The 13,045-nt window shown below is 44.2% G+C and overlaps 1 protein-coding gene across 3 annotated transcripts in view; it reads left to right on the forward strand.

The window, feature by feature from the left end:
• The window catches only part of adcy2b (adenylate cyclase 2b (brain)), an 82,648-nt gene that overhangs the window by 40,464 nt on the left and 29,139 nt on the right, over positions 1 to 13,045 (forward strand). For all 3 annotated transcript variants that reach the window (XM_066674127.1, XM_066674128.1, XM_066674129.1), the window contains 5 exons: positions 6,304 to 6,452; positions 7,450 to 7,561; positions 7,878 to 8,005; positions 11,232 to 11,390; positions 11,725 to 11,857. In XM_066674127.1, coding sequence (XP_066530224.1) covers positions 6,304 to 6,452; positions 7,450 to 7,561; positions 7,878 to 8,005; positions 11,232 to 11,390; positions 11,725 to 11,857 — 681 coding nt within the window. The remainder of the gene's footprint in view (positions 1 to 6,303; positions 6,453 to 7,449; positions 7,562 to 7,877; positions 8,006 to 11,231; positions 11,391 to 11,724; positions 11,858 to 13,045) is intronic.

A 13,045-nucleotide genomic window follows, 5' to 3' on the forward strand; every position in this document is an offset into this window, starting at 1 on the left:
ATTTTATTTTTAACACCAGAGAACCTGCCTTTGTCTTTGTAGCTTTTACATGTGATGTTAATTATGATGAAATATCACATACCTGCCCAGTGAACACTATCTGGGAATAAAACAGCGATTATTTACTGTGGTTTGGGTCTTTACAGTTTATTTCAGAACTCCATATATATATTTCCTTCTACTAGGAGATGTTACTGATGAAGTGTGAGATTGTTTGTCACATTTCTCCAAAGCATTTTAAGTTCTATATCATGAAATCATCCAGAAACTCTGGAGATAAACCAGTGCATGTAGGGTAAGGCTGGACAACAATGCTGAATGAGCTGTATAAGAAATGTAACGCTACAGTGATAAATATAGCCACATGGACTTGTAAGTACTTTAGGAAATTGTTGTCACTTACCAGAGTCCGCCACTGCATCAAGAAATGCAACCTGAAGTCATACATTAATTCTATGCAGAAACGCTCTGGCACAAGCTCTTCTGGGATGTTCTGAATGACTGTAAAATGTGTGATGTGTTCCAACGAGTTCATGCTTCAGCTTCTTTTCAGAAAAAATGAATGTCAGGTTCTCTGTGCCAAAGACGAACGGGGCCATTCGGATTTGATCAGCAATAGGTGCAAAAGTAAACATCTGTCAGAGTCTGGGGGTGCAGCAGAGCCCACATCAGGGGTGACTTTGGTATATGTGAAGACACTGTTGGTATAGAGGCATGTTTTGAGATTTAGAGCGATCAAGGCAATGTCTTATCCTGGGAAGTCCATGGTTTTTTCAGCAAGACAATGCCAGGCCTCATTCTTCAAAAGCTACAGTGTGACTTTATAGGCTTAGAGTGTGTGTGTGTGTGTGAGCTTCCCTGCTTTGGGCCAGATCTGTCTAATATTGAATATGTGCAGTGCATTATGAGAAAGAGAACCAGACAAGGGTGACCACAGACTATTGAGCAGCTCAGATTGTTGTTTACAGCAAGAATTGGGTAAAATTGCACTTGAAAAACTGCAGCAATTAGGATTTTCATTCCCAAATGATTGAACAATTTAATTAAAAGATAATGTGATGTGGCCCATTTTAAACTTGCCCCTGTCCCAGTTTATTTATTTATTTATTTATTTATGTTTAGTTGTTGCAAGCATCAAATTACATATTTGTTTTTATTTAACAAATGAAATTAAGTTCATGGTTTAAAAACCTTGTTCTAAATAAAAATCTGTTAAATAAATGTTCTTGTGTTCCTCACTCCACCACTAATATCCTGACTTTGCTTTCATCTTAATTATTTATGCAGAAAGTATGTGTATTATTTGCCTTCTTTAATATTAAGTCAATATATTTTGAAATGTAACAAAATATTAAGCAGTCAATCAGTAGATATTTAGTTATCACTAATCTGCTTGATGAAGAATTGTAAATGTGGCTGTGTGTGCAGTTCTGTTAGAGTGAGTGCTGCTTAAGGAGACACAGGGGAAGCTGAGAGTGATGAGGTTGGGGGTCGGGGGGGTGGTTGAGGGTGAGTCATTCGAGCATTTGAGCACAAAGGATCATTATGTCACTACAACCGGCTCCAAATAAACCAAGGGTAAATGTGTGAAGCTGAGAGTTGTTTAGGCCAAAAATAGCCCACCAGCCCCCACCCTGTCCTTCCTTTGGGGTGGGGTGGAAGTTTGTGTAAGACTTCCTTCTGCCTGCTTCGCTGCGTTTGTTAGTTTTTACTCTGTGTGAAAGGATTAGAGTCTGTAGGAAGTAGGAGTGAAGTGAAGATCTGAGCAGGGTGACAGATGTAGAGCATCTGTTCTGCTCTGTTAGGAGCTGTTACACAGAGTGCTGAACAAGCAAATCCGTGCGAAAGTCAGAGACCACCCCTTTGCCTTTGCCTTCTGTTCTTTTCAGACTTTCTTTCAAAGATCAACAGCGGGAATAAACTATAGAAATGGTTGCATTTCCACTTGTCAGAATAAGATTCATCCAGTTTTCTACTTTTGTCTGTTTCCTTTTTTTTATAACCGCTTATTGACAGGATGGACACTTTGCTTCAGATGAGTAGCTCTAGAGTAGAGCTTGGGTTTCCCCTGCGTCTCAGAGATTAAAGCTTTAAGAGCTTTATATCTGAAGGAGGGCAGTTTGTTTGCTCTAGGTTCTAGGTTTGGAGACTCCTGCTTTTCTCATGTTTCCTGATGCTTATGTGAATAGATTTTGCTATATTTGTTTTTCTTTGGGCGGCACGGAGGTGCAGCAGGTAGTGTCACACAGCTCCTGGAGGTTGTGGGTTCGATTCCCGCTCCGGGTGACTGTCTGTGAGGAGTTGGTGTGTTCTCCCTGTGTCCGCGTGGGTTTCCTCCGGGTGCTCCGGTTTCCTCCCACAGTCCAAAAACACACGTTGGTAGGTGGATTAGTGACTCCAAAGTGTCCGTAGGTGTGAGTGTGTGAGTGAATGTGTGAGTGTGTTGCCCTGTGAAGGACTGGCGCCCCCTCCAGGGTGTATTCCCGCCTTGCGCCCAATGATTCCAGGTAGGCTCTGGACCCACCGTGACCCTGACTTGGATAAGCGCTTACAGATAATGAATGAATGAATGAATGTTTTTCTTTAGGGAAAAAAAATCTTGAAAAAAAGGAATTGCTTTGATTTAATGGACAATTTGACAGGAGTTCAAATAAATATTACACTAAATAAACGTAATAAAGAAGGAATATTATAATAAAAGTGTAATATGAGTTTTGCAAAATAAGTTGATACACACAACCTGTTGAAGTTTTACCTTTTTCACCTCTATTATGACCCACAAGTCAAATCTCCCACACACACACACACACACACACTTTTGCTTTTTCGCTTCATGCTCTTATGTTGTACTGTAATTACCAGTGAGGTGGATTTCCTCAGTACATCACTAGTGTGCTGCGTGGGGCCGAATGTGTTGGTGTTTTTACTGATCAGCTTCAGCAGAACCACACGGCTTTCTGCTTTTACTGCCACTCCACTGGAGCTGCTCTCTAACTGGACTGTTCTCTCGCTACATTAGCTCCAGCCGTATGAAGTAACTAATTGCTTCGGTAAGGGCACACTTCATTTCCACCGTGGCACCACAGGAGAAGGTGGGCTGACTGATGGCCTGAAATATGTTTTTATTAATGTATGTATTCAGTAACGTAATTATCGAACTGATCGACAGTAAAATGCAAAAGTGACCACTTTTCAGTTATGTAAGTTGTTAATTGTGAATGTGAACATGAAAAGTTTCTGGAGATATTACATCTAAGAGAATTCACGCCTGTGAGCCAGAGGAAAGTTAAAAAAGCAGAAGTTCAAAAAGTGAAGTCCACGTCTTAGTGAGAATTGGGAGCTGCAGTAGAGACAACAATGGAGAAAATCCAGAAGGAATATTTTATGTTGAATTTAGTTGTTGGAACCTCTGTGTCAGGACGGCACGGTGGTGCAGCAGGTAGTGTGTCGCAGTCACACAGCTCCAGGGATCTGGAGGTTGTGGGTTCGAGTCCCACTCAGGGTGACTGTCTGTGAGGAGTTTGGTGTGTTGTCTCTGTGTCTGCGTGGGTTTCTTCCGGGTGACTGTCTGTGAGGAGTGTGGTGTGTTCTCTCTGTGTCTGCGTGGGTTTCCTCCGGGTGACTGTCTGTGAGGAGTTTGGTGTGTTCTCCCTGTGTCTGCGTGGGTTTCCTCCGGGTGACTGTCTGTGAGGAGTGTGGTGTGTTCTCCCTGTGTCTGCGTGAGTTTCCTCTGGGTGACTGTCTGTGAGGAGTGTGGTGTGTTCTCCCTGTCCGCGTGGGTCTCCTCCAGGTGCTCCGGTTTCCTCCCACAGTCCAAAAACACATGTTGGTAGGTGGATTGACGACTCTAAAGTATCCATGGGTGTGAGTGTGTGAGTGTGTGTGTTGCCCTGTGAAGGACTGGTGCCACCTCCAGTGTGTATTCCTGCCTTGCGCCCAATGATTCCAGGTAGGTTCTGGACCCACCGCGACCCTGAACTGGATAAGGGTTACAGATTATGAATGAATGAAGCTCTGTGTAGCTTTTCTGTTAAATGTATGTCTAATTTTTCCTGAAGCTGGGAAATGAATAACATCAACCTAATGCCTGATTTGATTGGATATTTCAAAAATGAAAGTGTGGCTTTTGACTTTTACACAGCATTTAAGAGTAAGGAGTAAATATACACTGTATGTCACTGATGGGTGTACTTAGAAGCTCCCATCTGGTCATTAAACCACTAAAACCATTTGTGTGTTCATCACAGTTTACACATTTAGAAGATATTTCCAAGAAACATATTCTAATGCCTTAATCATGGCTTGGATATAACTTTACACATGTCCAATCAGCATGTGCCGATCTATGAACGTATAACTCCTCTCCACCTTGATTCCTTACCTTTATGACATATGAAATCCTGACTGTCTGAATCTGCCTGTTTGAGTGGAAACACAGCAGTTTCAAACATCGATAGTTTTTATGATACATCTTTGAGATTAGAAACAACACAGACATGCTAACAAGGTTTAAATATTGATTTTCCCTGGAGGGGGTCTTTACAGTAGCGGAATGTATTAATTATAAAGGAAGTCTAGACAGATTTGTACATTTCCATTATATTTTTTGATTTTTGCACTCTTTCCTCATCAGCAACACTCTGCTGCACATGAATACATTTGTGAGGGGAAATGGCAGGTTTTGATAATAGTGTTCATTTGAAAACATGTCTGTGCCCTGTGTTTTTAAATGCCAGGAAAACGCACCTGAGTCAGACAATAATTAACCTTCCTTTTGTGTTCCCTTTGCCACGGTTTGCACTAACACAGCTCATCTGCATTTCCTCTGAATGAGGCTGTTAGGGGCTTAAGCCAGTCTTCCCAACCTTTGAACACAGCCAGGGGACTGTAACACAGCATTACAGTGTGTATGAGATGACATGCTCCAGAATGAATTAGATGTATCTGTCATGTGGCTGTGGGTATCGTTCTTTAAAAAGGTGGTTATATATTAATTTTAAGGTTAAAACAATAATAAATAAAAGAAAATCCCTGCCCATGACTCTAGGATTTATTCTTTTTCTTTTATTTTTGAGTGATATTTTATTTTTTTATTTGTCTGTTATCTTTTCATTTGTTTTAATTCTATTGTAATAGCTTTTTAAAGGAACACTACGTAAAATGTATACCTTATATTCACAGCTTTAAAATCACCCTAATGCTCCACTGGGTTTTAAAAGGGAAGACAGAGCCTCTGTCATTGTTAGTCCAGGCTCAGTACTGCAGAAACTGCACTATGCAACTTTTGGAGGAGGGTAGGAAACTGTCCCCAATCCCTCCCCCTCTCTGTTGATTTCAATACAGTGTTGTAAAAATGAATTACTCTAGGGAGAGCCAAAGGTGCAGAAAATTCAAATTTTACCTAGTGTTTCTCACACTCCTCACAGACAGTCACCCGGAGGAAACCCACACAGACACAGGGAGAACACACCACACTTCTCACAGACAGTCACCCGGAGGAAACCCACGCAGACACAGGGAGAACACACCACACCCCTCACAGACAGTCACCTGGAGGAAACCCACACAGACACAGGGAGAACACACCACATTCCTCACAGACAGTCACCTGGAGGAAACCCACACAGACACAGGGAGAAAACTCCACACTCCTCACAGACAGTCACCCGGAGGAAACCCACGCAGACACAAGCAGAACACACCACACACCTCACAGACAGTCACCCGGAGGAAACCCACACAGACACAAGGAGAACACACCACACACCTCACAGACAGTCACCCGGAGGAAACCCACACAGACACAGGGAGAACACACCACACTCCTCACAGACAGTCACCCGGAGGAAACCCACGCAGACACAGGGAGAACACACCACACACCTCACAGACAGTCACCCGGAGGAAACCCACGCAGACACGGGGAGAACACAGGGGGCTCGAGAACTGGAGCAGGACTCGAACACACAACTTCCAGCTGTGTGACTGCGACACTACCTGCTGTGCCACCGTGCCGCCCCTGTTAATTCTTCTGCTGTAATTTTTCTCTACTGTTCTGTGAAGCACTTCGGATAGCCATTGTGTACAAAAGGTGCTCTATAAATAAACTTGCCTTGCCTTGCCTTTCGTAGGATGAAGTGGTTCCAGAAGATGGATGAATGAAAGGATGTGAATTACAGTTTTACTTTTCATTGACACAATGAAACAATGAACAATACTGTACACAGATCACATAATGTACAGCATTCAAAAATAAGAAAGCGATGTTTTCAGATGCCTCAGTATCTGCTCTTTGTCCGTCAGGAGCGTCTCCTGCTGTCGCTGCTGCCCGCTCACATCGCTCGTGTGATGAAGGCGGAGATCATCCAGAGACTCCAGGGTCCCAACTGCGGCCAAGCTGAGAACACCAACAACTTTCACAACCTCTACGTACAGAGGCACACGAATGTCAGGTAGAACACACCACACACTCACATCTGTCAGGCTAACCAAACACACCTGTACCGTACTGGCAACCCGCCAGCCCTGCACAGTTACTGGCAACCTCTACAGTATTCATAGTGTATTTGTAATGATGATTTTAGCTTTAATAAACACATCTGTCGTTCCCGTCAGATGTGACGGGACATCTTCCCACACTGAGGACAGCAGAGAGACTTCTGTTCATCTCTAATCACTGCAAAAGACATAAATGTGCCGTATCACCCTCTAAAAGGAGTAAGGTATTGGAGAGCGTCTTCGTACAGAATCGTTTTCCTTCGATCGCAACGAAGAACAAGGAGTCCGTTCCATTTCTGAAGTTGTGTTTTCCTTTGCTTCAAAGCCTCACTCTTCCCCTGTAATATGTTTTCATCATGGGGAGAGCATGCTGAAGGGATGGCGCTGCTCATTATGAGGGGCACTCGTGTTTGTTTTGCAGGAAGAGGAAGATGGCTAGATGTTTCCTCTGACCTCCCACAGCACGACATCTTTCTGAAGAGCCCTATTTGTGTCAGAGTAGAGAGGCACTAATTTACTCTGGATTTTACAGAGATCTTAAGGCTCAGGCTTCACAGTCGTGCCATTACAGTGTGCCTCAGTCTGTGGGTTCAGTCTGTATGTTGGAGGGCATTAATAAAACCAGAAGTTGTGAAATGACGAAATTTGATGCAATAACAGATGGTGCCTCTTTTTTTTTCTCCTGGGTGTGTGTGTGTGTGTGTGTGTGTGCTGCACCAAGCAACTGCCTCTGGTCATGGTTTGGCCAAACGTTACCACTGATTATGTTGTTTCCTTAGTTTTGGTCTGTGGCTTTAAAATAACTAAGTAACATATAATACAAGTCTTTACCCACCAGTTACCACTGAATAAATCCCTTACTTTGTTACATACTCTCCTCAGACTGTGTATAATAGTCATACAATCCTCTCCCACTGATTTCCCGTGTGTTTTCTGTCACTTTTTCGACAGTATCCTGTACGCAGACATTGTTGGCTTCACTCAGCTGGCCAGTGACTGCTCCCCTGGAGAACTGGTTCACATGCTCAATGAGCTGTTTGGAAAATTTGACCAGATTGCCAAGGTACTGCACACAGCACAACTTCTCACTGTCCAGACATCAACACGTACTGTACTTCCCAGTGGAATATATAAAGGACTGCTGCAGTTCTCTCACTGTCTCTCTATCTATTCAGCCTTTAGTGCTGACTTCCATTCTTTCCGTTCCAAATCACAGTATAAACATTTATTAAATAAAAATAATATGAATATAATTATTTACAGACGCTACTTAATAATTCAGAGAAAAATCTCTGGCATCTATTTTTTTTTACCTATGATCTAAACTGTAATTCAGATGAACATGAGGACAGTGCTTTTCCTTTCTGCCTGTGTTTCAGGACAATGACTGTATGAGGATTAAGATTTTAGGAGACTGTTATTACTGTGTGTCTGGACTCCCCGAGTCTCTGCCTGACCACGCCAAGAACTGCGTAAAAATGGGACTGGACATGTGTGAGGCCATCAAGTAAAACACCACCCCATTCTTTCTCTCTCTCTCTCTCTCTCTCTCTCTCTCGCTCTCTCTCTTTTTCTCGGTTTCTCTCTCTCTCTCTCGGTTTCTCTCTATTGCCCTCTCTCTCTCTCTCTCTCTCTCTTTCTCGATTTCTCTCTCGCTCTCTCTCTCGTTGTCTCTCTTTCGTTCTCTCTTTTGCTTACTCTCTCTTTCTCTCTCTCTCTCATTGTCTCTCTCTCTCGCTCTCTTGCTTACTCTCTTTCTCTTTCTCTATCTTTCTCTTTCTATCTGTCTCTCTCTCATTGTCTCTCTCTCGCTCTCTTGCTTACTCTCTCTCTCTCTCTCTCTCTGTCTCTCTCTATCTTTCTCTCTCTCTCTGTCTCTTTCTCTTTCTCTATCTTTCTCTCTCTCATTGTCTCTCTCTCGCTCTCTTGCTTACTCTCTCTCTCTCTGTCTCTCTTTCTCTCTCCATCTTTCTCTTTCTCTCTCTCGCTCTCTCACTCTTTCTCTCGCTCTCTCTTTCTCTTGCTCTCTCTGAATGTTCTCTCACTCTTTCTCTCGCTCTCTCTTTCTCCTGCTCTCTCTCGCTCTCGCTCTCTCTTTCTCTTGCTTTCTTTCTCTCTCTCACTCTCTCTCTCTGTCTCTCTTTCTTTCTCTATTTTTCTCTCTCTTTCTATCTCTCTCTCTCTTTCTCTCGCTCTCTTGCTTACTTTCTCTCTCTCTGTCTCTCTTTCTCTCTCTCGCTCTCTCTCTTTCTCTCTCTCACTCTCTCTCTTTCTCTCGCTCTCTTTCTCTCTCTCTTTCTCTCGCTCTCTCTTTCTCTCTCTCTCTCTCTCTCTCTCTCTGTCTATATCTAACAAATTCTTAGAAGAGAGATAGAAACATTCAGAACATGATCACACTGATATTGTGCTTTTAAAGATGTGTTTTAAATAACTGCTTTAAAAGATTACACACACACACACACACACACACACATAGTTTAATTTCAGCCATGTGTAAGCTTGCCAGGAAACAGCACTGAGCACTGAAACACACACACTCTACCTGTACCAGATACTCAAACTACTGTCTTATTCTAATATTTGTGCTGCTAAAAATATTTCCAGTGTGGAGGGAACCAGTGCCTCGAGTTACTCAGTCGAACACAGAGGGAGGGTGGAACTGGGTCAGAGAAAGAGTAAATGAGAAGGGGGACGGTGAAAGAGGGAGAAAGACAAGGAGGGCTGTATGGGGACACACAGAGGGGTGTTAGTGATCTGCTTTAATAAGCCTGCGAGTTTGATGAGAGGTCAAGAGAGCACTATTAGCCTCGTCTCTCTGGGAGTGTAGGATGGCTCTCTAAATCATCACTCAGCACAATGCCTCACATTAGAGGAGAATTTTAGCCAATTAAACAGTAGTGGGCTGTTATTTAGTGCTCTCCTCAGAATGCGATGAGCAGTCCACTGATGTCGTGTTTGAACAGCAGTGGTAGCTGCTCTTTTATTTACTGAATCTAAGTAAAAAAAATGGATTGTAGTCTGTTGTGGAATCTGTTGCTCTGATTAAATTGTTTGCCCCTATGTTTCAATGGTCAGGACCACCACAGAGCGTGTACTATTTAGGTAGTGGATATTTATGGTGGACTTTTCTCAGTCCAGCAGTAATGCTGAAAGGCTTAAAAACTCCAGCAGCACTGCTGTGTCTGATCCACACTGACAAAACCACACTTTGGTTTAGCTTGGTTTACTGTCAATAAGTGTGGCCTTTATGTCGTTAGAGACCTCCGTACTTGGTCTTACTCTCCTTTGCCTTCCACACATACTCTCCCCCTGCCATTGTTCCTACCCCACAACCAGTCATCCTTAATCCATTCTTCAGAACTAAATAATATTTCAACAGTACCCTTTTTTCAGTTTGGAAAGGAAGCTAACAACTGGAGACCTTCAGCTGAAATTACAGTCAGCTGTGTTTGGACCAATTATTATTCCATTCATTCACTTTATCCAGTCCAGGGTCACGTTGGGACCCTGAACTATTGAGCACAAGTCAGGAGCACACCCTGGATGGGGCTCCAGACCATCACAGGGCACCACACCCTCACACATTCACTCACACACTCACACCTATAGACACTGTAGAACAACCAGTTTGTCTAACATCATACGTTTTTAGGAAACCAGTGCACCCAGAGGAAACCCACGCAGACACAGGGAGAACACACCTCACTCCTCACAGACAGTCACCCGGAGGAAACCCATGCAGACACAGGGAGAACACACCACACTCCTCACAGACAGTCACCTGGAGGAAACCCACACACACACAGGGAGAACACACCACACTGCTCACAGACAGTCACCCAGAGGAAACCCACACACACACAGGGAGAACACACCACACTCCTCACAGACAGTCACCCAGAGGAAACCCACGCACACACAGGGAGAACACACCACACTCCTCACTGACAGTCACCCGAAGGAAACCCACGCACACACAGGGAGAACACACCACACTCCTCACAGACAGTCACCCGAAGGAAACCCACGCACACACAGGGAGAACACACCACACTCCTCACAGACAGTCACCCAGAGGAAACCCACGCGGACACAGGGAGAACACACCACACTCCTCACAGACAGTCACCCGGAGGAAACCCACGCAGACACAGGGAGAACACACCACACTCCTCACAGACAGTGATCTGAGACAGGTTTTGAAGTTACAACCCCAGGTCCCTGGAGCTGTTTGAGAGTGAAATTACCTGTAGCGCCACCGTGTCGTCCAATTATTATTCTGTTATTTTGTAAACATTCTGCCAGTATTTTCTATATAGTTCAATATTCAGTTGTAAAAAGCACTATATAAATACATTAGATTTGATTTGAGTATGATTTCTGCAGAAATGTACCAAGGCTGCCTGTTTGAAATGTGTGTTTTAACAGTTTTGAGAGTAGTGGATTGGCGCCTCAAATATGTCCATAGGTGTGAGTGAATGTGTGAGTGTGTGTCGCCCTGTGGGGGACTGGTGCACCGTCGGAGGCTCGGCTCAGGGATTTTAGGGTAGGCTCCGGACCCACCACGACCCTGAACTGGATAACCATTTACAGATGATGAATGAATGCAATGTTTGCTCTCTAATCCACACGGTTAGATCTAGCCAGTGTTAGGTGCTGTATAAAAATAAGCAGTATGTGTTTTATAATGCAGGCTTGCTGCAGTGTTGACATGTGAGGTGTCATTGTTTCAGGAAGGTGAGAGACGCCACTGGGGTCGACATCAACATGCGCGTTGGAGTGCATTCTGGGAACGTTCTGTGCGGCGTCATCGGCCTCCAGAAATGGCAGTACGACGTGTGGTCACATGACGTCACTCTGGCCAATCACATGGAGGCTGGAGGTGTGCCTGGGTGAGGCGTGCCTTTTTGTGACTTCTCTCTCTGTTCTTTATGCCAGTGTTGTTGCGTTTGTGATGAGCACTGTTAAATCTATCAAGAGCTCTTCACATTAATATAAACATTCTGTGGAGAGCGCTCCAGAAGTGCTTGTGAGTGATGATGAGCTTTTGTTTGACAAAAAGACAATAAAACCCGCTCTGTCTCTTTTATTATCTGGGCGCCTCGTTCATATTATACACTTACCGTCCTCTCTCTGTCAGCGGTGGTGATGGAGCAGGGTTGATGTAATATCTCTCGTACACGTGATTTTTTTTATTGTAGTGTTTTCTCTCTTTCCGCTCCACAGGCGAGTTCACATCTCCTCTGTTACACTGGAACATTTGAAGGGGGCTTATAAAGTGGAGGCAGGAAACGGACAGAGCCGAGATTCTTACTTGAAAGAGCATGGCATTGTCACATACCTGGTCATCAACCCCAAGGTAAAGAAGGCATCCTGACAGCTACATTGCATCTACACTCATTATTCAGTTTATCAGCTCCACTGACCACACAAGAACACACTGTAGTTCTACAGTTAAACACGGTGGTCCACCTGTTCCTCTGCATACTTTCTTATCCCCGTTAATCCCTGTTCTTCAGTGGTCAGGACCCACACTGGACCACCACAGAGCAGGTGTGATTTGGGTGGTGAATCATTCTCAGTGCTGTGTTTCGCTGGTGCAGCACGGTGGCGCAGCAGGTAGTGTCGCAGTCACACAGCTCCAGGGAGGTTGTGGGTTCGATTCCCGCTCTGGGTGACTGTCTGTGAGGAGTGTGGTGTGTTCTCCCTGTGTCTGCGTGGGTTTCCTCCGGGTGCTCCGGTTTCCTCCCACAGTCCAAAAACACACACTGGTAGGTGGATTGGCGACTCAAAAGTGTCCGTAGATGTGAATGAGTGAGTGTGTGTGTTGCCCTGTGAAGGACTGGCGCCCCCTCCAGGGTGTATTCCCGCCTTGCGCCCAATGAATCCAGGTAGGCTCTGGACCCACCGCGACCCTGAACTGGATAAGGGTTACAGATAATGAATGAATGTGTTTCACTTGTATAGGCACAGAACCCTAAAGGCACTGCTGTGTCTGATCCACTCTTACAGGCACAAACACCCCACCACCACCTTCACATCAGTGTCACTGCAGCGCTGAGAATTACAAAGTGCTTCTGCATGGTCAGTGGAGCTGATAAACACTGATGGACAATGAGAGTAGATCATCTTAATCCAGAGATCCTTCAGTGTATATAAACTGCAGTTAGTGTAGCCCCTCACCAGGATAGTAACGGGGTTTATGAGCCTCTTGAGTCCTTGGGCAAGATTCCTAACACTACACTAGTCATAATTGTTCATAATAAAAATAAGAGCATGTACCAAATGCCATAAGATGCAAAAATATTACATGCGTAGTTTCAGAGCTGCACTGGCAACCTTGAGCACACAATTGCTCTTCATTCAATTAAAACATGTTTAAAAATCTCCCCTTTCTTTTTCCCTTTCACACCCTTTCTCAAGTGGCGGGAACTGAAAGTTACATTCATCTGAATTTTTCTGGTTCAGTAGGATATGAGTGCGGAAAAAAGAATAAACCCCCAAGGCTCTTGACCACCTTAAATGTGCAATGCGCAGATGTTTGTGT

This window comes from Hoplias malabaricus, chromosome 6, assembly GCF_029633855.1.
Source record: "Hoplias malabaricus isolate fHopMal1 chromosome 6, fHopMal1.hap1, whole genome shotgun sequence".
NCBI lineage: Eukaryota > Metazoa > Chordata > Actinopteri > Characiformes > Erythrinidae > Hoplias > Hoplias malabaricus.